The following is a 12,852-nucleotide window of genomic DNA, read 5'->3' as shown; positions in this document are numbered from 1 at the left end:
TTATTAATTTATATTCAAGTAAAACATAACACTAATATCACATCATCTCAATATATTCTTTACATGTGGATTAATATTAGAATAACATTTTATATACTTTTAAAAAACACAAAGGAAATGAGAGCAAGAACAGGTACGTGTGTCACATCATTAAATATAAATGTCTAGAAGAAGTGAATCATTTCAACTAGAAATAGATACTTGTTGGGACCAGCAATTGGCATAATGGCTATGTTGCTGGATTCCCATGTAGTCAACCGTGATTTGAGTCCCGAACCAGGTGGCTTAAACTCACACCGGGTGCATGTGAGTGCACACCCGATATTTCCAGAGGAGAATGAAGGAGAAGGGATTGTGGTGTAGCCATTCCCCCTGAGGGATTGATTTCTCACTTTCTGTCTCTGTCATTCTGGTGAGCGCATGTGCCCTATAGATATTCTGAAACAAATAAGGCTATTCTATTTGCTCATATTCCTGACTCTTGAATGATGTGGCACTTTAGGGCTTAGGATAAGAACCACAGGCAATGACCAAGTAAACTATAGAAAGCTGAGCTGATCTATCACCAAAGGACTGAACCTAATCAGTCTTTGAAATTCAGCCTGGAAAAGGCACACTGTGGCTGATATCTTGAGAACTCCCTCTTTACCAGATAGAGAAAAATGTGAAGTTGATTATGATTTTTCAAATAACCAAACCATTTTCATGATCCTTCTAGTTAAGGTTTTAGTTTTGTAGAACTGCTACAAATATGATAACTGCTTGGTGACAGAAAACAATTTAGAAGGGAAAAAAAGAGATTGCTAAAAAATCGCTATTACCGATGTTAATGAATACAGAAAATATTCTCCTAAAGTAGGTAATAAGTTTGAGTGTCTTGTTAAAAAACACATATTTCTTTTATTCTTTCCCATTAACATCTGGAGAGACCAACAAAGAAAATACATTTTATAAATCAGAGTATAATATAAATAATACTGACTACTCATTGCAACTCTATATCTGTAAGATATTTATCAGACTTAAAGTTACAAAAAACAAGCTGTTGATTGTCTACTTTAAGTAGCTAATGCGTTTTAATACAATCTGGTATTCTTAAAGGTAAATTGGCTTGTTAATTAGAAAAGTATCAGTAATGAATATATTAATCACTAATATCTTAGAAAACTTTAAAAAATAGGAAAATGACATGTCAACATTTTTCTTGTGTGAAAACTTGTCAAAGACATCACTTTATGAAGGGCAAGCTGATGACCCATTAATAGGTGATGAGTGAATTATTCTAGATAACACTTAAAATTTTTAAGCACTCTTTACATGTCTGCACGAACAAAAGAAGCAAATATTCCATCTTCCCGAGCCAAAAGGCTTTCTGGAGTGTCATATTCTAGAATATTTCCTCGTTTCATCACAATAACCAGGTCTGCCGTCAGAATAGTGTGAACCCGATGCTATGAGCAAAAAGAATACATGTATTAGTTCACATTTCAGGGCACAGATCCAAACAGTGGGATATGTACATTTCACAGATAAAACTCAGGGGCATTTATTTATCTTGGCATGCCAGGAGATTCAGGAAACACAGCTCTCTTTTAAGTTAAAGAATCATTCATTTACAAACTTGTAAATCTCATCTGGAATGGCTGGACTAACTGGTATATGAGCTGTATTAACCTGAGTGTAACTAATGGGTCAGTGTCATAATTTTCTTGGAACCCTAAGTATAATAAGCCAATAAGTGTCAGATAACTGAATACAGAGGAGAGCCAATGCGAGCGAGTGGGTTTATGATTTAGTCTCAACTACAACGATCTCTTGTGTGAGTTAGTTAATTCCATGGGCTAATACACAATTTGAAGAACACCGGAGGGTGGCTTAATTCTGGGAAGACAATACTGAGAAGTCCATTCTGGCATGCAGTATTGGAGTGGGTTATCCAGGACTTAACCATGCAGTCTTTTAGTCTTTGGAGATCACTGCCACGCACTTGTTCCCTTTTCACATGGAGCCCATTGGGGAGACGCTATGATGTCAGTGACTAATAATAATAAAAGCTTTTACGTACTGAGCGTGTGCTACACGTTAAATGCTCTACACACATATCTATGAATCATGGGAACAATGATAGCTGTGATTGCTATTTCTCACCATTTTGTAGGGGAAATCTTTGGTGTTCATAGAGATAATGCAGACAAGAAGCAGAACTAGCATAAAAACCAGATTTACTAACTTCAAAATGCGAGATAATTTCATTCTGTCATTTAACTGCTGCATAACAAGTATTTTTTTTTAAGAGGGATGTTCGCCTGCCATCATTAGTGTTATAGTGAGACTGCAGGTTCTGAAGTTAGACTGGGGTGAGATGTCCAATATTTTGGCTTCAGCACCTGTTAGTTATGCAAAATTGAGCAATACACTTTACTTTGTATACTTCTAGTTTATCTGTGTTATTTTATTTTAATAATAATACCCGCTCAGAGAGTTGTTGGTGAGGAGCAAATGAGATAATCCATGCAAAATAATTCAGTACCTTGTCTAACACATATAGACAATAAGTGCTGGGTATTATACACACACACACACACACACACACACACACACACACACGTGTATATATATATAATTTAGAAGGGAAAAAATCAGTGTGGCAAATCTTTTCTGTATCATTGCAATCCAAGAGAAATACAATATAAGCCACGAGTGTGAGCCACATGTAGTTTTAAATATTTTGGAGCTACATTTTAAAGTAGAAATAAACAGGTGAAAGCCAGTTCAATAACACATTTTACCAACTTTATCCAAAATGCTATTATTTCAACATGTTACCAATATAAAAGTTATTCATTATGTATTTTACATTTTTTTTTTTGAGAGATTTTGGTATAGGGCACATGCATTCACCTAGAGACATAGAGAAACAGACAGAAAGTGAGAAATTACCCTGAAGGGGGATGGCCACATCTCAATTCTTTCTCCTTTATTGTCCTCTCAGGATTTGGGGCATACACACCCACACGCCTGGTGTGAGTTTCAAGCCAATGGGTCTGAGACTCCAGCCCCTTGCCTACTATGCCACCTACTGGATCTCTACATTCTTCTATTAGTCTTTGAATACTAAAAAGTCTCCATAAGCCTTTGAAGTCCAGTATATGTTTTACACTTAAAGCACTTCTGAATTTGGTCTATACACATTTCAGGTGCTCAATAGTGACTCAGAGTTACCATGCAAAACATGGACTATGCAGGTCAAAGCATTAGCATGCAGATGGGAGTTCCTTTCCAGAGTTCCAAACCCAGAGATATTATCGAGTTAGCTGATACACAATCTTCCAAAGTGTCTTCTATCCTAATAATCCAACAACCAATCTAAAGCCATTCCCAGAGGTAAAAGCCTGTATTCTACTGTAGGCCATGCAAATGGGGTTAGTTTTAATGTTTGTGATTTGAGAAAAGCAAGCACATATATGACTCACTCCTACAGGGTAAAAACATGTAGATGGGGTGTAATAACAGAATATGTGCCACTTCAAGCCTGTCATTCGCTGAATATTGGTAACAAATGATATAGACTTTTGGATTAACAACATTTAGAGGATAATGTCTATTCATCTTTGCACAATCCTGAACTTAGAAAATAAAACCCTAAATTGAATAAACTCTTTAGTATCTTTTACATATCTTTCCTCCAGAAAATATAGTCCTTTAGTAACCATTTCATAGATGTTTAAAAAAGAATTTGACTTCTAAGTCTATATTTATAATACTATCAACATTGCCTTGATAGTCTGATGTTTACTAGAAAGAAAATAAAAATGATGAAAAGTTTGAGCCAACAGAAATAAATAAATGCTTATTCTATTAATGCAAGTTATTTTTTTCGTGATAAACTGCAGTGCTAATTGTAATAGTGTTTGGTGAAATTTTCCAAATGTTCTAGATAAATTAATCTAATCAAGAATGAAGACTAAATCATTTTTATAAATAAATAGCCTGGACTATTGCGGTATGTGAGAGTTTCATTTTAGAAGCTAGAGAAGTTATCTTTTTAAGATATCCCCCAATGTCTGTGGCAGTTAACCAAAGTAACAGGACAACTTTGAGGCAGGGAAGGAAAAATAGTTATTCTTAGATCATCCTGCAAGGAGACTACCACATGTGGCAGTGCTCTCTCTTTTATGAGCCTGTTAAAAAGTTAGTCCTCAGAAGGATCTTACAGTGATTTATCCTTCTCAAGGATTTTATTTATATGGGGGAAATTCCTAGGTATCCCAGCAGTCACCTTCATGCTAATGGTTTTGAAATGAAGAATGGGTGAAAGATCCGTAAGTCTATGGCCAAGTATTCAGTGACTGTAGGACAACAGAAATCAGGTAAGGGACTGTGTATTTGTTAAAAATACAAATTATGCTCAAATAATCTTTTGAATCGGGACTAAATGGGGCCACGTGACACCATGCTTCATGCAGAGTACAGAACTTGTCGTCTGAGTAAGTAAGGATCTGTTTTCTCCTCCTCCCACACCCATTTAGGGGCAACAGGAAGTTGTTTCTCTCCCAAAATATCTCCCCATCATCTCCAAGGAGAAAATTCTTAAAAATATAGTGAACTAATTTTCAAGTTAGCCAATTCTCTCACCCGTTAAACCTTTCACACCTCAGGGTGAATGAGTTAATCAGGTGACCCTCCTCCAGGCCAGAGGAACCACAGTTTGCTGTACAGTGAGAGTAGGTGGGTTTTCTATACTTAGGCACGGTTTGGAGAAAGTAAGCATGATGGGGAGTCATTTCCTGCCATCTTGAAAAAGCTTCTCTTCAAAGAGTGCTTTTTCTTCCATGGTCATTCACAAATAGGAAGCACAGCAAGCACTCCACACACAGCTCCCATCACTCCACAGTTAAACAGAAGTTGATATTTAAATTAAAGAACACATTCTTCAGGGCAGGTAGGAATGTGAACAAAGTGGCCCCAATTGGTCCTTAGTTTAGAGGTGAGTTTGGCTCTCTGGTTTCATACACATGCTCTCTTGTTCACACCTATTTGAAAACATGTGCATGTCCCTACTGGGTATTGAGCATAACTGAAGCACTGTTGAGATGACTGGTGCAGTGATACCCTGCAGTTAGTTCCCTCACCCGTACACTCCCCTTTAATCAGTGTTAGCCTTGCCTTACTGAGGGGATACAGCTGGGATAACTACCGGAGACTGGGATACTTGGCAGAGTAGATAGCGATGGTCTACTTGTTGGTCATCACCAAAGTGGAAAAGAGGCCATTTTTGAGGGCGAGCAAATTTGCAACAGTATCACACTCCACTAAAATACCCTCAGAAAAGACTAAAACAAGGCCCGCATCCAGAATAGAGGAGACACGGTGCTAGAGAGAAAAACAGAAAGAAGAGAAGAGAATCAGCAGAAGAGAAACCGTTCAAGTGACCCATTAAAAGATAGTATTCTGTTAAGTAGTAAGCTTTCGTGTGAGCAAGAACCATTTATCTGTAAAGAGGGAGTGACAGAAAGCCATGGCCTAGTTTGAATAAACTGTAACATGAATTATAAAGGTGTGAGCAATTCCCTTGATTGGTACTATCTAAAACAGAGCAATTACCTGCCCCTGCTGTGAGGTTGCTTATTGTTTCCTTTTTAAAAAACAGAAAAATAAGTAGAAACAGAAAAATTAAGTATAAATGGTAGCAGAAGTGGCAACTGAACTTGGGAATTTTGTTTCTGAAACTGCTCATCAGATCATTAGATTATAAAAAACAGAATTATTCTGTTCAAACTACCTGTATCTGGTGAATAAGAACAGGTGTAACCTGCTAGAATTCTTAGATTTCAGACGCCCAATTATTTTAACTTAGGAAAGTTAAGCAAAGCAGAGAACTTGGAAAAGAACAATGTTTTCAAAATATAACTGTATATTTTTTCCTTCTTGCACTGATTCAGAAACATTAGCATAGAAACACGTGCTTCAGCACAAGTGTATTTTGATTGATGCAGCATAAAGACTGTAAAATCTTAGATAAAAACCAAAGAGGAATTCATCAACTCCATCACTCATACTTACTGCAATTGTAACAACAGTGCGATCTGCAAAGGCTGTCATTACTACTTTCTGCAAGATGTTTTCCTGCCAAAATATAAATGAATCATGTAAATTTTCTCTGAACTACTTTGTCTTGCCATCATGTTTTGTACTCACGTCCAATCCCGGTCCTGAACCTGTAGGAGGTATAAGAGCAGACTCTTCCTGGCAGCAGGGTCACAGGGGATTCTGCAGGTGTCTTCAAAATGCAAATGAGACTCAGTGGTCAGTCAGAAGTGACTGACAGATTTAGTAGCAGAGAAAAGAACGTAATCAAATGGGCATCCAAAGGCTCATGTAAGTTATATACCACTAAAGCATGTATTCCAAACCAGCCCCCCAAAATAGTGTTAATCTTTGTGTCAGAAAAGGAAAAAAAACTGAAATCCATACCAAAAATTTTGGATTTTTGACCCATACAAGAACATCCTAGGCAAGAACCATTTTTATTCCCATTAAAAACCACTGTTATTATATCAGTATTTTAGTTTGCTGTGGGGCGCGTGTGCTTGCCAGAGAGAGGGAAGATGAGAAAGTACTCCCCCACCCTCCCAGGGGGACGGCCATGCTGTAATTGCTTCTCCATTCTCCCGTTGAAATCTTAGGCAAGCGCACACACACGTACCCTACATGGTTTTCAAGCCTCCAGGTCTGGGACTCAAACTGCACAGTTAGGCAAGTGGGATCCAGTCACCTTAACAACTGCACCACCGATTGGCCCTCTCATTATGTTTTAAAAGATATTCTGCATAAAGAACTTCTCTCTTAGAGGGAAGCTTGATTATCTAAGTCTTCTTTTTATATATATACATTCAATCACTGTTTATCATTACAGCTTGCAAAATGAATTTTTCTAGCATGGATATTATCATACATATTATCATTAAGAGTTAATTTTCCATTTTTGGGTCCCTTAAATGTTTTGGTTCTTTCTTTTTCCTTGTGATTCCCTTCCTCTCACACTCCCCTATTTCCCAACCTTCCCCCGAACTGCCTCTAGAATCCACAGTTGTTCTTCATGCTTTTATATCTTTGAGTCTTTCAGTTTCTTCCATAGAGTGCAGATATTTGGTATATATTGAGTAGGGAGATACAACGCCCCTCTTTCATAGTCTGCCTTGCTTTGCTTAGCAGTAAATCTTCCATATTCATCCAATTTCTTCCAATCAAGCAGCTAACTTCCACTTAATTTATATTTTTTCTTTCACTCTCCCTCTCCTCTCTTTGAGGCAGTATTATCCTGATAATAACTTCTAATATTATACAATCTTAGTTAATATTATTTTGATGTTTTTATGCTAACTTAATAAGATGGCTTGATCAGAGACTATTTTACTAGTTTAAATTATGTTTAACTTTAAGGAGGTTGTATAACTTTGTATAGGTATTTTCATTAGTTAACATAATAGGAAAAATGATGTCAAATTAGCATCTCCATATATAATCATCTATTATATTCTTGAGACTATTTGATTTTCTTAGGTAGTTTTACCAGTTTGAAGTTTGTAGCAAGAAGACAACATGAGGTTGTGGGTGATTTTTATCTTTGTCTTTTCTGATGCCAAATTTTCACAATCAAGGTAACTTCTAAAAGAACCATATTAATTGCTAGCTCACACACAGTTTGTAGTTTAATGCAATACATTTCCCACTTAATTACAAGCTTCCAGACAGATCTTTCTTGGACACAGATGATAGTTTTAAATGATTTCTTTCAAAAAGCAAAATTTCCAGTCCAGGTCATAGCACAGTGGTAATGCAACAGGGTCCACATGGAAAATATCTTGGGTTTGCATCTCAGAACCTCTCTGAGCATGTGATATAAAGATCCTGTTGGGGATTCCTCTCTCTTTGTCTCTCTCTCTCTCTCTCATGGGAGAAATTAGTAAATAAAGTTGAAAAAAGGTAAAGCTTCTGACTTTGAATTAATTAATTAATGGTGGTAATTTATTATGATTATACAAATCTTTTTTTAAGAATTATTTTATTTAACTTTATTATTTATTCATTTGTTTATTTCAATTTGACTAGAGAGGGACAGAGTGAGCGAGCAAGAGAGAGAAAGTGAGAAAGCAAGTCATCAGGTCCAGAACTTGAACTGCTGTCGGCCATGTGGGAATCAAGTGCCTTTAACCACCACACCACCTGCTGGCTCCCAATATACAACTCTTTTTTTAAAAAAAATTATTTGCCATGGGGTACATGTGCTTGCCAAAGAGAGACAGAGAGACAGGGAGAGAGAAAGCAAGGAAGCATCCTCCAGGATGGATGGCCATACCACAGTTCCTTCTCCAATCTCCTCTTGGGACTCTGGGCTCACATGCACACACACCTGGCATGTCTCTCAAATCACAGGGTCTAGGACTCAAACCAACCTGTCAGCCATGTGGGATCCAGCTACCTTAACCACCATGCCATGCCACCTAGCTGGCCTGGGAAAGGCATTATTAATTCTAATTAATTATTGATTCTTGAGAATCCTTTTTGTTCCAAATGCTTTAAAAATAATCATTGGTTTTGGTTACCACTAGCTTCTTCCAGAGATTTGCATACTGCAATTTAAAACTCCAGCGGCATAATACTTAAATACAGCACAGCACTCTCATCAACTGAGCCCTAGGATTTATTGTTTTGAAAATATATCAAAAGTGATGGAACTGATCTCACATACAAGATATTCATGCTGAGAAAATTCATTTTCAATGTTGTAAAGGTAGACAGTGAATATAAAAAATAAAAAATACCATAGACATTGGCTCATTTATTTAATTCTCAATATGCTGTCATCAGTTGATCAAGATGATTCAGGAATCACTAAAAACAATCCCACTGAAGATTCAGAACCCAGTCAGGTAAAAAAAAAAAAAAAATGCTTATTTGATGACTGCAGTAAGCTATATAGCTCCAGCTAGGTGTTACTTTATAGTATGTTCATTCTACTCACTGAGGTTTATGCCTAAAGTCAGACTTGTGTTCATGTATATGTATATATCAGCTGTGCTTGCTATTGGAAATATTTAGACTAATTAAGTTCATTAGCAAATCAATTAAATGGGGAAAAGGCATAGAAAGCAACCATGTATACCAGAGACAGTGTGGGAGTTGGGTGGGATATGGCGGACGGTGAGGGATAGGGAATCAAGGATGGCAAAAAAAAAAAAAGCGAACAAGGAGGGAAAAAAAAAAAAAAAAAAGCGAAATATACAGGAAATAAATGGAAAATTATTTGTTGATAAAAAGTATGTTGATGTGCTTGATTGAGCCAATATATACAGTGTATTCTGGATGGGAAACTCATTTTGCATGCTGTAATGATGTATAGTGAATGAATGCAAATAAATAAATTTAAATTAAAAAAATAAACCCAATCAGGAAAATTTAAACTCTCATTTCCACACACATTTCTTCAACCTATCGATTTTAAAAGCTTAGATGATGCACTCACTGTGGCCATGTCAATGGAGGCTGTGGCTTCATCCATGATGAGAATGCTGCTCTTACGGACAAAGGCCCTAGCAAGGCAAAACAGCTGTCTCTGTCCAACACTAAAATTCTCTCCACCTTCGGTGACAACTGCATCTGAATCAGAGAAAGAGCAAAGATTCCACTAAAGAAATGCTACTATTAATAACATCTTCCTTGGACAAAGTGGTGAAAAGCATGTTATATAGTTTAATGGGATGCTAAGTATTGCTTTGTGCTTGTTTAAGCAAGGAGTTCTTACTGGTAGGCCAAAGAAGAGCTTTATGTTGGGAGAATAAAGGTGATTCTAGGTCATCTTGGTTTGATAATAGCTGGTGAACTACTTCCTGTCAGTAGGATATAAAACAGTGCTAAACATTTTGAAGACTGAGAGACATTGGAGATTATTTAATTATTTAATATAATTCTCTAAGATTATTTAATACAATTATCTAAGACCCAGAGGGATGAAGTAGCTTGCCCAAGGTCACATTTGGCTGATTTGTAGTAGAGCTTGATAAGAAGTGAATACTCTCAACTGCAATTCCAGCTCTGTTTCCATTATACCATCATGCTAGACTATAAGTTCTAAATTAGCTATATATTCAGTCCCTAGAACAATGAATAAAACAGAGAAAGCACTGAATTTATACTTGATGCATGAATTAATGAGTGAGTGGTGTAAGATGACATCATTAGTTAATGGGTTTGTTTTTGTTCATCAGTATATCTTCAGTACCATGGTATCTGACATAGACACTGTTGTGTGAGTAAGTGAATTATATGTCACCATCCTTTCCCTTTTATTTTTGTTCCCATCTACATTTCATAAACTGTACTATTAAGATGAATTCTGCTTCCAAAACATATTTTATTAGAATTCAAACACTTTTTAGTAAGCTCTTGAGAGAAATTTCTATTGATTATTATTTGCACTGCATCAGATTTTTAAATTTTTCAGCCTTGGAAGCTATAAATTTCCCTGCAAGTCTTAATCTATTTAATAAGTGAAAAGAATGTTGGGTATGATGATTGTTCTTCACCACATTGGGCCTGAACCAGCTCTTCATTAAGTGATTGGTATAATCTTAATTAAAAGGATGAGCACAATGCTCAGTCACTTACACTGCTGCTTACACTGTACCCTAACCCCCAAACACTATGCCCACAGCTCATAGCAGGTGCATGCAACTCTCACATTAACGAAGAGGACTATTAAGATTTTTTTTTTGAGAGATTTTTTGGAGGGTGCATCTGCTTGACAGAGAGAAACAGAGAGACAGAAAGCGAGAAATCACCCCCCAAGGGATGGTCATGCCGCAATTCCTTCTCCTCTATTCTCCTCTTGGAATTTTGGGCACAAACACACACACCTGGCATGAGTTTCAAGCAACCAGGTCTGGGACTTGAACTGTAGTCGACTACGTGAGAGTTCAGCGACATAACCATTACACCATCTGGTGGTCCCAATAGGACTATTAAGAAACAATTGCCTGTCTCTCCTACTATCAATGGTGGGGGAGGAGAGAACACTTGGGAGAGAAAGGTCTATATGCCAGGAAAGAAAGTTCTTTAAGCATGTACTCATTTCTCAAATAGACTTGCTAGGCTCCCCATAGGAGTCCTCAAAAATTATGAGGAGGTTCATCCTGAGCTCTGAAATCACTCCCACAACACACTACTGACAAAATCAATCAAATCCATAAAGAAATTCAATCTTAATTTTTGTATGTGTCAAGGCTCCGCCTTGGAAATAATTAAAATAATAAAAATGCATTCTATGTGAGCAGGTCTTCCCTTCCAAATGAACAAATAAACATGGTTTTATTTTGTAGTTGATATTTTAAAACTAGATTATAAAACAGCACAATAAATTCAGCAACTACACATTGTATATTAAAATTAAATTATGAACAAACTATTATCTTTCTTTTGCTTTCTTAAGAGAATTCAGAGGAAGTTTAAGTCCAAAAATACAGACGCTCCTTTTTATAAATTAAAGACAATATGAACTCTCTGTTATCTCATTAATCATGTTATTCTTCTATTCTGTCATCATTTATTTGTCAGACATTGTACTACCTCAGGGACTAACTTATTATCAGTGACTAACTACATGTTTTGTTCCTGATTCAAGTGACCAAAACCGATACTGCAACTGGAAATACAAAATAATGTCTTCAAAGAAAATGGAAATTGTGTTATACAAATAAAAGGAATATGGCCTCCTGGCAGCAAGGAAAATGGATTTTGCTACAAAGAACTGGCTGTCTTCTAGATGGTGCTGAGAAGCCTCTGTTGAGAGACTAACAGCCTCTGCCATTCTCTTATCCATTTCCTAAGTGGAAGCGATCATGTAGCTCACCGGGCAGAAATGGCCACAGGGAAACATTCCAGTGAAAGTGATCCGCACCCATCAATGGTGAGAAGAGTAAAGAGATCAATGTATAAACTGGATTTCTTTGAAATATTTACAAGGAATATGGGACCAGCAGATGGTGTAATGGCTATGTTGCTGGGCTCCCGTGTAATTGACCATGGTTCAAGTCCCAGACCCAGTAGCTTAAACTTATGACGGGCACATGTGCATGTGTGCATGCTCAAGATCCTGAGAAGAGAATGGAGGAGAAGGGACTGCAGAATAGCCATCCCCCTTGGTGGGATGATTTCTCGCTTTCTGTCTCTCTGTCTCTCTCTGTCTTTCTGGTGAGTGCACGTGCCCTATAGCAAAAACTTCTCAAAAAAACAAAAAGAGAGAAATATTTACAATAAACATTCTTTTTTTTTTTTAATTGCCAGAGGGGGCATACACTCTTCAGAGAAAGACAGACAGACAGAGAGAGGGAGAGGGAAAAAGCGCCCTGTGATGGAGTGCAGTCATGCTGCAACCCCTTCTTGATTCCTCATTCTGTTAGGATTTGGGGTACACGTACATGTGTGCCCAGTGAGCTTTCCAAGCTCCCAGAGGAGGGATTTGAACTGTGCTGTCAACCATGTGGGATCTGACCACTAGGCCATGGGGACCAGCTCAGAGTAGAATTTCTTATAAGGTCATCCTCCTGCACCCCAAGAAAAATCATTACATTTTTGAACTGTTCTTTAGGGAGGTTATTTTAAAATAAGGGGATTTAGTCCCATTCAGGTGGCACCGGTGGTAGGGCACCACTGGGTGACACTGGAGTCACATGGGAAGCCTGAGTTTTAGTCCCTGAACAAGACAGGCACACCTAGGCATGCCTGTTGATCCAGGCTTGCTGGGAGGGTTGGGAGGTCCCACAGTGGCAGGATCACGGCCCGGCAATACCCAGT

The 12,852-nt window shown here is 37.4% G+C and overlaps 1 protein-coding gene across 6 annotated transcripts in view; it reads right to left on the bottom strand.

The window, feature by feature from the left end:
• Positions 1 to 441: 441 nt before the first annotated feature.
• The window catches only part of ABCC9 (ATP binding cassette subfamily C member 9), a 146,309-nt gene continuing 133,898 nt past the window's right edge, over positions 442 to 12,852 (bottom strand). For 4 of the 6 annotated variants that reach the window (XM_027774439.1, XM_014590343.2, XM_006155067.3 and 1 more), the window contains 3 exons: positions 9,527 to 9,660; positions 6,064 to 6,126; positions 442 to 1,451 (listed from right to left, as the gene is read on the bottom strand). In XM_027774439.1, coding sequence (XP_027630240.1) covers positions 1,314 to 1,451; positions 6,064 to 6,126; positions 9,527 to 9,660 — 335 coding nt within the window. In that variant the 3' untranslated portion in view covers positions 442 to 1,313. Of the gene's footprint in view, positions 1,452 to 5,197; positions 5,374 to 6,063; positions 6,127 to 9,526; positions 9,661 to 12,852 lie in introns of all 6 variants that reach the window. The other 2 variants (XM_006155068.3, XM_006155070.3) reach the window with 1 other exon arrangement.

The sequence above is a fragment of the Tupaia chinensis genome, unplaced genomic scaffold (genome assembly GCF_000334495.1).
Source record: "Tupaia chinensis unplaced genomic scaffold, TupChi_1.0 Scaffold000434_1, whole genome shotgun sequence".
Lineage (NCBI taxonomy): Eukaryota > Metazoa > Chordata > Mammalia > Scandentia > Tupaiidae > Tupaia > Tupaia belangeri.
This window is presented reverse-complemented; position numbering and strand designations above follow the sequence as displayed.